Source organism: Bos taurus, chromosome 16, assembly GCF_002263795.3.
Source record: "Bos taurus isolate L1 Dominette 01449 registration number 42190680 breed Hereford chromosome 16, ARS-UCD2.0, whole genome shotgun sequence".
NCBI lineage: Eukaryota > Metazoa > Chordata > Mammalia > Artiodactyla > Bovidae > Bos > Bos taurus.
This window is the reverse complement of record NC_037343.1, coordinates 62,135,975-62,151,474: the sequence shown is the minus strand read 5'-3', so window position 1 is coordinate 62,151,474 and position 15,500 is coordinate 62,135,975. Positions and strand designations below refer to the sequence as shown.

Here is a 15,500-nt window from a genome sequence, read left to right as displayed (position 1 = left end):
AAATGCCAGAATTATCCTGTCAATTCCCTCAGCTGAGTCTTCACAGTTCTTAACATCACAATCAAGGGCCCCGAGAAACTGGCCCTGCCCATTTCCACCCTTGGCTCCTGCTGCCACAATCCTATTCTTTCCGTTCCAGCTATGCCCCCTGCCATGGCTCCTCCAAAGGCTGCCCTGCTGTCTCCTGGCTGCCTCTAGCCATTGTTCAGAAGTCCTCCCCACCCTCCCCCACACACAAATAGATTGGTGGCTTGTCTCCGTGTTTCTCTGGCAACATATGCCTTTCTTTCATTATGTAACTGGCCTTGCTCTCCTGCTAGTCTGAGAATTCCTTGAAGTCAAGGACCAAGCCTGTTCATTTCAGTGCCTAGCACATAGTAAGATGACAACGCATGCTAGTACTATTCTGAGCACTTCTCAGACACTGACTCATTTAATCCTGATGACACTCTATGCTGCTGCTGCTAAGTCACGTCAGTCATGTCCGACTCTGTGTGACCCCATAGACAGCAGCCCACCAGGCTCCCATCCCTGGGATTCTCCAGGCAAGAATACTGGAGTGGGTTGCCATTTCCTTCTCCAATGCATGAAAGTGAAAAGTGAAAGTGAAGTCGCTCAGTCGTGTCCGGCTCTTCACGACCCCACGGACTGTAGCCTACCAGGCTCCTCTGTCCATGGGATTTCATTACTCTGTCCATGGCAAGAGTACTGGAGTGGGTTGCCATTACCTTCTCCGGACACTCTATGAGCAAGGTGCTATTATGATATTCATTTCTTAGTTGAGGACAGTGAGAGACTAAGCAGCTTGCCCAAGACACAATACTCAGGAAATAGCTGAATTAGGATTTGAACACAGGTAATCCAGCTGCCCAGGTGGCAACAGGGCTAGAGAATCTGCCTGCCAGTGCAGGAGACACGGGAAACATGGGTTCAATCCCTAGGTCAGGCAGATCCCCTGGAGTAGGAAATGGCATCCCACTCCAGTATTTTTACCTGGAAAATTCCATGGGCAGAGAAGCCTGGTGGGCGACAGTCCATGGGGCTGCAAAGAGTCAGACACGAATGAGTGACTGAGCACAGTCCGGCTGCAACTATGGCTCTTAACCTTTATTCTCATCTTCTCTTCAATTTCCATGTGTTTGTTGAATGAATGAAAAATGATTGATCCCTTTTGAGTTCCCCATCTCAATATGTTCAGAACCCAAACAGTTCTCTTCCAACAGCTTCTTTTTCCCTACATCTGATCCCCTTCAGCTGCTCCTCCAGGGTCTCAGAGAAGCCTGGAGTCTGATTTTCACCTCTCTCCCCTTTAACCCCATTCAGCCTTTCACCATATCTAGGTGTTTTGTTTTTCCTTGGAAACATCTATCAGATTGTCTGCTTCCTCTCCATTTATGATTGCTGCTGTCCTATTCTGGTCCTCAGCCCTTCAGGCTGGATGACCACAGCAGCTTCCAGACTAGATTCCCTGACTTCACTGCCTTACTTCCTTGGGGCCTTGGGGTTTCCATGCATTTTTACTTAACCCTCACAACAATCCACGAGCTAAATATTATTATACACACTTTATAGATGAGGGACTGAATAACAGAACTCAGGTTCAAACAGGATTTGTCTGGTTCAAAGGACTCTTCCATCTCCAAAAAGACTGGTACTTTAAGCAAGTCACTTAACCTGCAAAAGTCTCAGATTTCTCATTTGTAAAATGGGGATAACAACAGTAATTACCTCCTGACAGCAACTGAGGTTAACACTTAGCACAGTGCCTGACATACAGGAAGTGCTCAAAGATAATCAGCAATTAATGTTCACAGACCCCATAGCACATCTAACATATGAATTTGATAACTGTTCTGACCAAAATACTTTCTGGAAGTGCTTTTGAACCATTTAGCTCAGAAGAAGTTGCCATATCTGGCCCCTCCTTTGTCCCTCAAAAGTTCTTTCTCCTGGGAAGCATCACATGCTGTATGAAAAAATTATCTTACTGGTCACTTCGAGAAAGGCACACAGCAATAGAAAATACACCCGTCTGGTGGAAAGTGCACAGATTCTCTGATTGCCCTGTCCAGGTTGTATGAGAGCAGGAAATCTCGAAGCGTCTCTGAACTTTTCTCATCTACTAAATGGTAATAATAATACCTTCCCCCCAAGAATATTGAGATAATGTACATACAGCCTTCAGTGCATTGTTGGATATAGTAAGACCTATGTAAAGTTGTGCAATATAGTCAGATAATGTATACGAGCAGGCTTTATTGTAAGTGGAGGACGAGATGGATTTCTAAATCAATGTTATCAAAATCAAGTATCAAAAGTAGAGGAAAGGTGAAAGAATTGTGCAAAGGAGATACTAACGCATACCTAGGACTGACTGCAGCCATGAAATTAAAAGACGCTTACTCCTTGGAAGGAAAGTTATGTCCAACCTAGATAGCATATTCAAAAGCAGAGACATTCCTTTGCCAACAAAGGTCCAGCTAGTCAAGGCTATGGTTTTTCCCGGATCATGTATGGATGTGAGATTTGGACTGTGAAGAAGGTTCAGCGCCGAAGAATTGATGCTTTTGAACTGTGGTGTTGGAGAAGACTCTTGAGAGTCCCTTGGACTGCAAGGAAATCCAACCAGTCCATTCTGGAGCTCAGCCCTGGGATTTCTTTGGAAGGAATGATGCTAAAGCTGAAACTCCAGTACTTTGGCCACCTCATGCGAAGAGTTGACTCATTGGAAAAGACTCTGATGCTGGGAGGGATTGGGGGCAGGAGGAGAAGGGGACGACAGAGGATGAGATGGCTGGATGGCATCACTGACTCGATGGACGTGAGTCTGAGTGAACTCCGGGAGTTGGTGATGGACAGGGAGGCCTGGCGTGCTGCGATTCATGGGGTCGCAAAGAGTCGGACACAACTGAGCGACCGAACTGAACTGAGGACACCTGAATGCCTTTCCGGCGAAGGGACAAGCAGCTCCGGCCCCTGAATCCTGAGGGGCAAGTGGAGAGAAGACCCACCCTCTTCCACCGCCTCCAGAGCCCCGCCTCCAGGGTCGTGTGACAAGGTGCCCAGGGCCCGCCAACGAGGGGCGGGGTCGGCTGTGATCACGTGTGCACGGATGCGGAAGTGGTGCGGCGGGTGGCGTTCGTGATTGGCCGAGGCCGAGGAACCTGGGGGCGGAGCCAGGCGGCCGGACGCTCCGGGAGGAGTCGGGGGAGGGGACAGCCGCGGGGCCGGCTTCGGAGTCTGGATTTGGTCTGCAGTGCCCATCGAGTGCTGGACCAGCGGCTGGCCGGTGCACCCCGCCCTGCGCGCGCAGAGGCTTCGGGACCCCCAGGCCGAGGCGCGGGCCGCTACGAGAGGCGGGTAGGGTGGGCAGAGGGAAATTTGGAGGGCGCGGGCGCCCTGTGCGCGGAGCAAACGTGAGGCGGCCGGGGGCCGGGACGCCATGTCCATGGAGGACCCCTTCTTTGTGGTGAAAGGGTGAGTGTTGCCGAGGGCTCCACTGGAGGAGGCGGTGGCCGTGCTGCCTGCCCGCACCTCCCCGCCTCTCCTCGTTGTAGGGGGGATGGGAGGCAAGTAGAGGCTGGCGTGGGGACAGTGGGGACGGCTTAGCCTGGAGGGCCGTGATCAAGTGTCCAGAGACATCCCTTTCCCGTCCTACCTGGACTTTGAAACCCATGCCCCCAGTCAAGCCCCTGGGGGGGGGTCCCCTTTGGCCTGTGCGCTGCCCTACAACTTATTTGGACGGGAGGAGGGGTTCAGCAGTTCTGCAGGTGGGAAGGGAGCTTAGGCGTCCCAGACCAAACTGGGGCTCTAGTGGAGCACGGGGCCCTGCTTCGAAGGGGGAAAAACAGCATCTGGGCAGGAAAAGGGAAATGGCCCTCCTGAGCTTTGTAGTTGGCGTGGACGGGGGTGAGCTCCTATTGTCCATTGAGTTCGGAGCGCTGGCCCCGCAGACGGGTGAGACCACAACATGCCCAGAGGCGTCTGAGCACGTTAGCAGGCTTGGGGGCGGGGGCGCCTGGCTCCGGAAGACGACTCAATTCAGTGGGGGAGTTTTTACTGAGTAATGGGAGGGGAGGAAAGCAGCCGTTCAAACTCAGTGATGATGTTGGAAGGAAAACAAAATGAAATCAGCCAAACTAAACTTTCCTTAGCTTTCTGTTAGCACCGGGTTTTTCCCACAGTGCTAAAGGAAATGAGCGCTTGGTTTTTAACTCCCTGATTTCATCCAGGCTGTTTGACAGGTTTCCCCCATTTCTTCCTCTGCCTTTCAGACTAGAACAGCCTTAAACTTATTTTTCCCTGTGAGCTGTCGTGACTCCATCTTTGATTGCTCAGTTGTTTGCAGATACCCAGAAACTTTAATGGCACTCTGTTATATAGGCTTTGTAGCCGTTAAACAAATTCAGGGAAGATGGATCCTGTTGTTACAACTTGTCAGCTTTTGTTTTAAATGTCAAACAAACGTTAAAAATTTGAGAACTGCAAAGTTCCTGAGAGATCAGTGCTAATCACCCTAAAGTACGGCTTTGCTTTCAACTAGTTCCTAGCTCCCTATTTCTATTTCTGTAGGGATAAAAGCTGACCAGTTACTTGAGGGTGTATGTGATTTTTTTTTTTTTAAGGTTCTTCTAAGAAAATTTAAGTGATATTCTAGGTGAAATACTTTATTATCCATGGTACAGTAAGATACATTTATATATATATTTAACATTTCCCTAAAAGGTTTTGCCTTCACCTGACTTTAGATAGGAAAATCTGAGTTTAGATGATTAATAATACATGGATCTCTACCTGGAAAATGTTATTAGAAGAATTGATTTTTTTTTTTAGGTGTTAATTTTTAAATGTGAAATCTGTGTGTTTTTCCTTTAAATGTTTTTAATTCTTAGGTTTCAAAGGTTATGTCTGGCAGTGGAGGCTGTAGATAATCAGAATTTTTTGTTTCATTTTTAAATGGAATTTGTGAAAATGCTAAATTGCTCTGCCATCTTGACTATTTTTCCTGATAGTACGATTTGCCAGGGCTTGCTCACTGATTAGATAGCACTGCTTTATTGAAACATTGGCCAGGAATCTTGTTTGACTTTTACATTGTTTGAGCGCATATCTTTTAAGATATCAAAACCTTTTGCTATGGAAAAGTAAAATTAGCTACATGAGTGTCTCCAGATAATGTGGTGAAATATATGGGGAGCCATGTACCTCTGTTTATTAAAAGTTTTGAAAATACACTCACTGCATGATGTGGAAAAATGAAAGAAGCCTAAATTGTGACCTTTAGCCTAGGAGCTGATAGTCTAATCTGAGAAACAAGTCACCCAATAATTAAGTAGAAATGACTGATGGAAATGATTAGTGCTGAAGTGAATCCAACAGATGGTAAGTCCCCTAGTAGTTCACAGAAAGGCATCCCATTAGGAAAGGTTACTATTGGAAAAGCTTTGAACATAGTAGCAGGTCTTGAATTGGGTTTTGAAGATGAGTATCACTTAGATGATTCAGTCCTGTGTGTCTTTTCTGGACTCGTCAAGAAGAGTCTCTAATTGGTCTTCCTGCTTCCAGTCTCTTTCCTCTTGCGTCTGCCTTGGTTTTGTCGGACGAGTGTTCTCCAGAATGCAGTGTGAGCCACACATGGCATTTTACATTTCCTAGTCGACACAGGGAAAGTGAAAAACATGTAAAGTGAATTTTAATGTCATCGATAACCTGGGATAGTCAAAATATTTCAACATGTGATAATTATAAAGATTATTAACGAAGACTCTCACCCTTTTTGTACTGTCTTCAAATCTGGTGTGTGTTTTACACTTACAGCACATCTCAATTTGGATGCTGAATTTTCATCAGAGACACTTGATCTGTTTTTAGAATTCATTAAACTTACAGTTGAAAAAGTAGATTCACATACCCAAATTGTTCCAAGTATATTTTTAAATTTTTTGGTAAGTGAATTGAGTGTCAGCTTTTAAATTTAAAGTAATTAAAATTTAAAACTTAGTCCCACAGTCACACTAGCATAGTTCGGCAGTCACATGTGGTGTCCATATTGGGCAGGACAGGTGTAGCTCTTCTAGAACCCAAGCAGGAGTTCCCTACTTAACATCATTTAGTGGCTGCCTGTTGCCTGGAGGAAAGTCTCAAGACTTCCTGGCCTTGTGATGCAGCCTTCCTTTACCCTTCTCTCACTGTGCCTGCCCAGAGCTCCAGGATCTCCAGACTCAGTACAGTGACTGTGACTGTGGGACTGGGTGCTCTGACCCCATATGCATGCATTCTGCCAGATGCGCGCACTCAGCTTGCAGGATTCAAAGTCAGCGTCTCCACTGCCTCCAGAAAGCGCTTCCTTGACACCTGTAACACATTATCGCACCTCTTCCTCTGGCTCTCTGTCATTATTACCGTGAGCTCTGAGGGTTGGAACTGTTTGTTTTTCCTGTGTTTCCAGCCCGCCACCTTGAATATATAGCATAAATGTTGAAGAAGTTCTCTTTGGTGGTTGTGGTTGGTAAGGAATGGTGGTTCGTGGATGAGAACACGACCAGCAAAGGCCCTCAGATGGGCATGGTGTGTTTAGAAATCAAGGAGGGCATCCCAGGCGGAGTAGGAAGTTTATTTGGAGAAGTAATAATAATAATAACTGACATTTAAAGGATGCAACACCTATGCCAGGTGTTGCAAGCTCAGTAAGCACTTTATAAGAATTACCACTTTGTAAGAAGAGTTCTGTGGTGTGGGTATTAGCCCCACTTAACAGATGAGAAACAGCTACCACAGGGCGGTTGAGTTACTTCCACAGGGTCACAAAGCTAATAGGTGGTAGACCCAGGATTCAACATTCAGCTGCCTAGTTCTCCTCATACTGTTAACACTTCACAGAACAGGTAGAATAAAATCAAGAAGAGCTCATCTTGAGGCCATTGGAAGTTTTCAAAGCAGGGAGTTCAGTTCAGTTGCTCATTTGTGTCCTACCCTTTGGGACCCCATGGACTGCAGCATGCCAGGCATCCCTGTCCATCATCAACTCCCGGAGCTTGCTCAAACTCATGTCCATCGAGTAGGTAATGCCATCCAACCATCTCATCCTCTGTCATCCCCTTCTCCTGCCTTCAGTCTTTCCCAGCATCAGGGCCTTTTCCAATGAGTCAGTTCTTTGCATCAGGTGGCCAAGGTATTGGAGTTTCAGCTTCAGCATCAGTCCTTCCAATGAATATTCAGGACTAATATCCTTTAGGATGGACTGATTTGATCTTGCTGCCTAAGGAACTCTCAAGAGTCTTCCCCAACACCACAGTTCAAAAGCATCAATTCTTTGGCACTTAGCTTTTTTGAAACTCAGTGAAACTATGAGCCATGCCGTGTAGGGCCACCCAAGACAGATGGGTCATGGTGGAGAGTTCTGACAAAATGTGGTCCACTGGAGAATGGAATGGCAAAACACTTCAGTATTCTTGCCTTGAGAATCCCATGAATAGTTATGAAAAGCAGGGACATGACATGAAATTAGGGTCCTGAGAATATTGATTTGGTAGTAGTGTTGGGTGCATCAGTGTGAAGAAAGATTAAAAAGGAGACCAGTTAGAAAGCTATTTTAATTTAAATATTCAGTGATTGGTGTCTGAGTGTTTGAGGTTCACTTTGTGAGATTTTGATACTGTCGATGTCTTGTTCAGAGCAGAACACCAGAACATGGGGGAAAACCACCACAGTCGGGCAGCTGGGCTCTCTGGGCAGGTGGAGCTCTACTGGCCCATGTATTCACAGTGGTATTTTTGCTCCCAGAACGCTTAGCCCTACAGAGTAAACCGAGACCGGCCCTTCACTTGTAGTTTGAGTGGTTGACCCTCTTCAGGTGTGTTCTCACTAAGTAAGCTTGATTATTCCCATTGCATCAGGTGGTTCTGTACATCCCGCACCCTAGTCACTCTGACCCAACTCTCTCCCAAGTGTTCTTCTGTGTATTTTACTAATTGTTTGACATCCCCCATGCTGTGGGATGGGTATCTTACCGCCAATTCTTTTTCATTTCCTTCCCCCTACCTAAAAATCCCTTCCTCCTCTTAGCCCTATTCACTCCCGACTCCACACTCTGTATCAGTCCTATGTCCACTTGGTCATCAGGTCCTCGTAGTGCATCCCCGGGATATCTCTGGAATTCTCTTCCTCTCTGGTTTTGGTTCCTCCGCCCTCATTCACGTCCTTGTCCTCTCCCACCTGGACTCTTACAAGTGTCCTCTTCAGCAAGCTTCATTGGCACTGCTGCCAGATGTGGCCTTGGAGACATGGTCAGGTCACAGCTCTATCCAGAATCCTTCATTCTAAAACACTTACCGAGTGTTCTCTTTTCGTTTACCAGGGGCGAAAGGTCCAGCAGTGGGCAAACGACATTCCTGTCCTTATGAAGCTTATGTTCTAGGGACAGGTGGTAAACAAGTGAACAAATATATGGTATATCAGGTGGTGGTAGATTCTGTAAGAAAAACAAAGCTAGGTGCAAAGGGAAAGGAAATGCGTGCTCTGGATGTTATTTTTCTTTTTATGTGACTTCCAGAGGCAGTGAGATTTGGTGAAGGAAGTGAGCTGTGTAAATCAGGCTGATCTAAAGTTGGAATCTCACCTCTATCCATTATTTGATGTAACTTTTGGCATGTTAATTATCTTCTCTGAACTTGTTTCTTTAGGTACAAAATTGGCTTAACAATGCCTGCTTTATCAGTTATGAGGATTAAATGAGTTAAGGCATGTATGTTGTCTTGGCACAGTTTGGGGCATCCATCAAGTGCTCAGTAAACATTCTCTTTTAAATGTCTGTTGATGTGTCTCCTTCCAAACAGTCTGCCCTTTCTAAGACGAAAGACCATGTCTTACTGTTTTTTTGTTCTGTTTTTATTTTGGAGTAACATTTAAAGTAGCATATGCTCATTTTAGAAAACTTAGGAAATAAAAGTATTTTAGAAAAGGATTAAAGATTCATTGAAGGGACTTCCCTGGTGGTCCAGTGGCTAAGACTCTGAAGCTCCCAAGGCAGGGGGCCTGGGATCAATCCCTGGTCAGGGAACTAGATCCCACATGCTGCAACTAAGAGTTTGAACGCTGAAACTAAAGATCACGCGTGCCACGACGACGACCCGGTGCAGCCACGTGCATAAATGTTAAAAAAAAAAAAAAAAAAGCATTGAAATGCCATCATCCAGAAATAGTTAAAATTTTGGTGTCTTTCTTATCAGTTTCTGTTAATAGTTTTATGTAATACTACCCATCAGTTTTTGATCTCTTATCATATATCAGTCACTGTGCTGAGAACCTGCCAGGGGTTGTCGTTTTAATCCTTATGAACTAGGTACTAGTACTATTATTATTATTTTACAAATGAACAAAATTAGTTAAAAAAAACTTCCAAGTTCATAAGCTTGTAATTGGAAAGGCCAGGATTTATATAAATTGGTATTATTGTTATTATTAATCATGAAGAAATTGGGATCATACTGTCTTGAAATCATTTCATCTGTATATCTTTATATCCTTAGCATGTAGCATGCCTTTGGTGGGGAGGCTTTTTAATGACTGCCTTTGTATTTTGTCATATAAATGTAATACAATTTATCACCTGGGATGACATTTATGATGTTTCTAAATTTCTCATTATTACAATTATTGTAATGATAAGCCCTGCTTTTCATAGGTCTTCATTGCTGTTTCTGATTATTTCCAGAGCCTTGATTCCTCTAGCAGAATTGCTAATTCAGTGGGCCAGCACATTTTCAAAGCTTCTGATACATGTTACCAAATTGCCTTCCAGGATACACTCCTCTCTACTCTACTCCGCACTCCACCCCGCCAAAGTTTGATGGACCCATTTCCCTTGATCCCTTGCCAGTACTGAGATTCTCATTTGAAGAAACCTTGACTAATTTGCTAGGTGAAACATACCATATTTGAATCATGTTTTTTTCATCATTGTCTTCAGTAAGGTCCTACATAGTGTTTGTTGAATGAATGATCCCATTTTGAGTTTCGGGATCTGTAGTTTTTACCCCTCTTTTGTTTGCAGCTTGTAATCAAAATAAGCCATTAAGAAATTGAGTGGTGGAATATGAGAGTATTTTGTACCAAGTGAGCCTCTCCTGTAGGGAAAAGGCATAAATATTGTGTTCCTTTAATATTTTGCTGGTTTGGAGGCTTTGTGTGCCTAAAGGAGGATAGTTTTATTTCTATGTTCTTGGCTATGGATCCTGTTGAAATAATGGTGTAAGTAAGCAGATGAGCAAAACAATATGTTTTACATTGTATTATTCTCTCTCTTGTCTCTGTGTAGAACCTTTTATGAGCTCCTTGAAGGCAAGCATTGTGCACTTTATTCACAATGTTGAGAAAAGTTATCCTTATTTATGAATACTATTATCCAATAAAATGGAATATGTCAAGTCTCATTTTCTACTTTTTGAAAATCTATCAGATGTTTCAGATGTTTCTTTCTTTTTCTTTTTTTTTTGCCTTGCTGCATAGTTTGTGGGATTTTAGTTCCCCAACCAGGGCTGGAACCCACACCCTTGGCAGTGAGAGTGTGGAGGCCTAGGCAACTCCCCAATCAGATGTTTCATTGTAAAAATCACTTTGCAGACATTTGTTACACATTTATTGAATTCCTGATACTCTGTTTGGCTCCTGGTTTGAAGAACACTGTGCAGCTGTGTGAAGCAGTTTAGGTGATAGACGATAGGGATTGCATGTAAGATTTTGGAATAGAGCTGAGATGCTGTGGAGACAGAAAAGACTCCCCGGGGAATGTTGGTCAGGGACACTTGCATGAAGCAAGTAGGGCCTTAATCTGAGCCATGAAGGAAGTGTCTGCTTTTCATTTGCAGAGGTGTAAGGACTCTTCCAGATGGGGAAGCGGTGAGCGAAAGTCCAGAGCCAGAAATGAGGAAAGGGAGGATGAGAAGAAGAGCTGCCAACTGAAACAGATTTTGTTTCAGTGAGAAATCAGGTTGGAAATTAAAGTTGGCTCCTTTGTGGGGAGGAGGAGGCATGGAATACCCAGTTGAGGAGTTTAAATTTAATCTGTTTGCTTTTGTAAATTCTTAATGAGGAGGCGGTTTTAACAGTTGTTACCATGCCACTTGCCTGTGGTCAGACAACTTCTGAGGGCTCAAACCCAGGTCTTTTGATTCACTAAGAAAATAGATTTGTCAGGAGGCTTTGATGGGGTTGAAAAGTCTTGTTACTGGAAGGCGCCTCGTGCTCTGGGTCAGAAGAACTTGAGGTCTGAAACCAAGAAGTCTGAGCCCCTGTTCTCTTATTTGTTTAATGAAGGCAGACTTGTTATTGTGAAAGTTCCTTCTAGATCTAAAATCCAGTGACGCAGCTTAAGTAGAGGTTGTGCAAGGTGAGAAGTAAGAGGAAGAGTCAAAGATGATGCTTGTCTAGACTAGTTTCAAATCTTGGAGAATAGTGTCACTAAGAACTAGAATGAGGAAGTTAGAGAAGGAAGCAATTGTTGTTGTTTTCTGCTTTATTTTGTTGTTTGAATACTTGCTTTTTTGTAGGAAGAATATGATTAGTTTGGTTTTAGGCAAATGGAATGATCCTGGAGACAGCTAAAATATAGGATTTAGTCCTGGGTGACTGGTTAGGGTTGGGACGGCAGTTGGGGAGTCATCAACCTCAAGGGAGCGTTTGAATCTACTAGTGTTGTTGAGCACCTAGAAACTGTAAACGTAGTGCTGAGAAATACTGGGACCAGGTGGAAGAAGAGGAAAGAGAAAATTAGTAGAAGCTAAAATAGCATAATATCACAAAAACAAGGAAGTGAGAGTTCCAAGAAAATAGAAAGGCTGCGGTGTCAAGTACACTGAAAATGAGGGCGAGTTCAAGTCACCCGTGACTGGGACCTGCAGTGTCCCTGGGGCAGTAGTACTGTCCCGGGGAGCTGTGGAAGCGGTGCAGGTTGAGGTCAGAATTGTCTAGAACTGTAGGTAACTAAAGGCTTTTTTTTTTTTTTTTTTTTCCGCCTCTAGGAGAATTATTGCAAAAGATATTATCACAGTGAAGTTGAATTTGGAAATGGCAGTAAGGGCAAGTGTCGCAGGTGTGTGTGTTTCCCCTTACAAAAGGCTTGAGTGTGCAAGTCAGGCGGTGAAAAGAGCGCCTCCTCACCTAGCCTGAGGGGTTGGTGGTGGGACAGGCCGATGGGGCCCAGGGTGGGAGAATGATGCAGAGGCTCGCACAGCCTAGGGTTTTCAGTTTCATCAGTAGAGTGGAAACCGTCTCCCTCAGCAGCCTCTCGGTGCGTTGGTGAACCAGGGACCCCGGTTTGGTACATACAGGATGACGTACACCATGGGTGCTGCTCCAGACACACGTGTTACAGCCTGTGTGTTTTTCCAAAGGTGGCCGTCCAATATCTATCCTGTCCCATTTGCTTTTCTTAAATTGTGAAGCTGGCTTTCTTCTATCAAGCTGGGATCTTCGTTGCTTTTCTTTGAACCCAGGCAGACCTGTGTAACTGCCTTGACTGACAGAATGAGGCATAAATGACACTGCTTGACTCCTGAGGATTAAGTCACAAAAGACACCCAGTTCAGCTTCCAGTCACATCTTTGTGACTTGGGACGCAAGTCCAGCTCTACCGCAGCCCCTCTGCTCGAGCGCTCATGCGGCGAGACTACGAAGGCGCAGAGATGCTACTGAGGAGCGCCTCCTGCCCCGGCCCCCTGCCCAGGGAGTCTTTCAGCTGAGGCCCCAGACAGTGTGCAGCAGGGACAAGCCATCCCTTCTGTGTTTGGCACAAATTCCTGACCCAAAGAATCCATGCACGTTTATGATCCAGCAATCCCACTGCTGGGCATACACACTGAGGAAACCAGAATTGAAAGAGACACATGTACCCCAGTGTTCATCGCAGCACTGTTTATAATAGCCAGGACATGGAAGCAACCTAGATGTCCATCAGCAGATGAATGGGTAAGAAAGCTATGGTACATATACGCAATGGAGTATTACTCAGCCATTAAAAAGAATACATTTGAATCAGTTCTAATGAGGTGGATGAAACTGGAGCCTATTCTACAAAGTGAAGTAATCCAGAAAGAAAAACACCAATACAGTATACTAACGCATATATATGGAATTTAGAAAGATGGTAATAATAACCCTGTATACGAAATAGCAAAAGAGACACTGATGTATAGAACAGTCTTTTAGACTCTGTGGGAGAGGGAGAGGGTGGGATTATTTGGGAGAATGGCATTGTAACATGTATAATATTATATATGAAACAAGTCGCCAGTCCAGGTTCGATGCATGATACTGGATGCTTGGGGCTGGTGCACTGGGACGACCCAGAGGGATGGTATGGGGAGGGAGGAGGGAGGAGGGTTCAGGATGGGGAACACATGTATACTTGTCGTGGATTCATTTTGATATATGGCAAAACCAATACAATATTATAAAGTTAAAAAATAAAAAAATAAAAAAAAAGAATCCATGTACATAAGAAATGGTCATTTGTTGCCCCTGATTTTGGGGGTCATTGTTATACAACCAGAGTAACTGAAACAGATGCCACTTCAGAGCCTATCAGCATGGTCAGAGAAGAAAGGAGAAATCAAAAGGCTGGTGGAGGCTGCACCTATGATTATCCTGCAGTTTGTTGGCCCAACTGAATGACAGGTTCAGGGAAACTGAAGCTCCCTAATGGCTGAAACACTTCTTCCTTCCATCTTACCAACAAATTTGGTGAGATCCAGCTAAGAAATGATTTTATGGACATCTGAATGTATTGCCTGAAACCCAAACAAAGGGTTGGCTGGGATGGTGAACTTTTCTCCATGGTGGAACAGACTGGGATGTTGTATTGTCGTTCAATCGCTCAGTTATGTCTGACTCTTTGTGACCCCATGGATTGCAGCACACCAGGCTTCCTTGTCTTTCATCATTTCCTGGAGCTTGCTCAAACTCATGTCCATTGAGTCAGTGATGCCATCCCACCATCTCATCCTCTGTCGTCCCCTTCTGCCTTCAATCTTTTCCAGCATCAGGGTCTTTTCTAATGAATCAGTTTTTCACATCAGGTGGCCAAAGTATTGGAGCTTCAGCTTCATCATCAGTCCTTCCAATGAATATCCAGGATTGGTTTCCTTTAGGATTGACTGATTTGATCTCCTTGCAGTCCAAGAGACTCAAAGAGTTTTATCCAACACCACAATTGAAAAGCATCAATTCTTTGGCAGAATGTTGTGTGGTAGGGGCTTAACCAGCAGTGACTAGAGGTTAGTGCTCGCTAGCTTCAAACAAACAGGGGAACTTCCCTGGTGGTCCAGTAGTTAAGACTCCTCACTTCCAATACAGGGGACAAGGGTTCAATCCCTGGTCAGGGAACTAAGATAAGCACATGCCTCATGGTGTGGCCAAAAAGAAAAGGAAAAAAAAAAAACAACAACAACCACCCACGGAAGAACTGGGTTGGTTTCATCCTGCCAATCTCAACTCTTTTTAAGGAATGGAAGAATCCAGTTTTGAAAGCTTGGATTACTTTATTTTTGCTTGAAAGATACATTCTTCAAAGACGCAGGCTGTGTTTTCGTTTTTGACATTTGCTTACTGGAAAGAAGCTCTGTGTTACAAGTGGTCGCATGGGCCCTGGTATGACTCTCAGTGAAGAGCCTTCATTCTCTTGGTCATAGAAGTTGTTATCCATGAGGATGTGATGGGGCTCATCATTTTGATGGGCCGTTTGGTGGACAGCAAGGGGAAAAGCCTCTTCCCTGGTATTTCCACGCTGTGACTCTTGTTATCCATGAAATGTGTGAGTCGAGACTGACTTCGAAGCATCTGCAGCAGATGTGGGAGTTAGCCATCTCTCTCCTTCAAGGGGCTGAAAAATATCTCCTGGTAAGGAGCTAACCCTGTAATGCCTAGGGAAGCAATTAGCAAGATTTTTGTTGAAATGGTGTCAGACATGATACCCAAAGCTGTCCATGAGCAGATTATTACTTATCAAGAAGATAGTTAAGCTGAAGTGAAGTGAGTGAAGTCGTTCAGTCCTGTGTGACCCCATGGACTCTAGCCTACCAGGCTCCTCCGTCCATGGGATTTTCCAGGCAAGAGTACTGGAGTGGGTTGCTGAAGATCTCCAGGGTATCTTCCTGACCCACAGATTGAACCCGGGTCTCCCGCATTGTGGGCAGACGCTTTATGGTCTGAGCCACCAGGGAAGCCTCTGTACCAAGAAGCTAAGCCGAAGAACTCCAGAAATTCAAGGTGTACATGGCCCCTCGTAGAAAGTTCTGAGTATCAGACTTTAATCATTCCCATTATGCACTTGGAAGAAAAACCTGAAAATAGCTAAAGCAGACTCTACAGGAAAAAGAGGCAATATCGTGTGATTCCTACCTTTCCAGAGACCGCAGATGAAAGTGGATCACCGTTGACTAAGGAGTCGGCAGCCTCAGAGCTCCCTACAGGGTGCAGCATGCTCACAGGGGCTCAATGTGTGGTGG

At 44.8% G+C, this 15,500-nt stretch overlaps 1 protein-coding gene and 1 long non-coding RNA gene across 2 annotated transcripts in view; both read left to right on the top strand.

Annotated features, from left to right (window-relative positions):
• Positions 1–3,251: 3,251 nt before the first annotated feature.
• Positions 3,252–15,500, top strand: part of STX6 (syntaxin 6) — a 51,284-nt gene continuing 39,035 nt past the window's right edge. Inside the window, exon 1 of the mRNA NM_001082431.1 lies at positions 3,252–3,477. Coding sequence (NP_001075900.1) covers positions 3,443–3,477 — 35 coding nt within the window. The 5' untranslated portion in view covers positions 3,252–3,442. The remainder of the gene's footprint in view (positions 3,478–15,500) is intronic.
• On the top strand, positions 3,484–14,437 carry LOC132342488 (uncharacterized). Its single transcript, XR_009490897.1, has 2 exons — positions 3,484–10,987; positions 12,018–14,437. It is a non-coding gene; the product is annotated as an uncharacterized lncRNA (long non-coding RNA).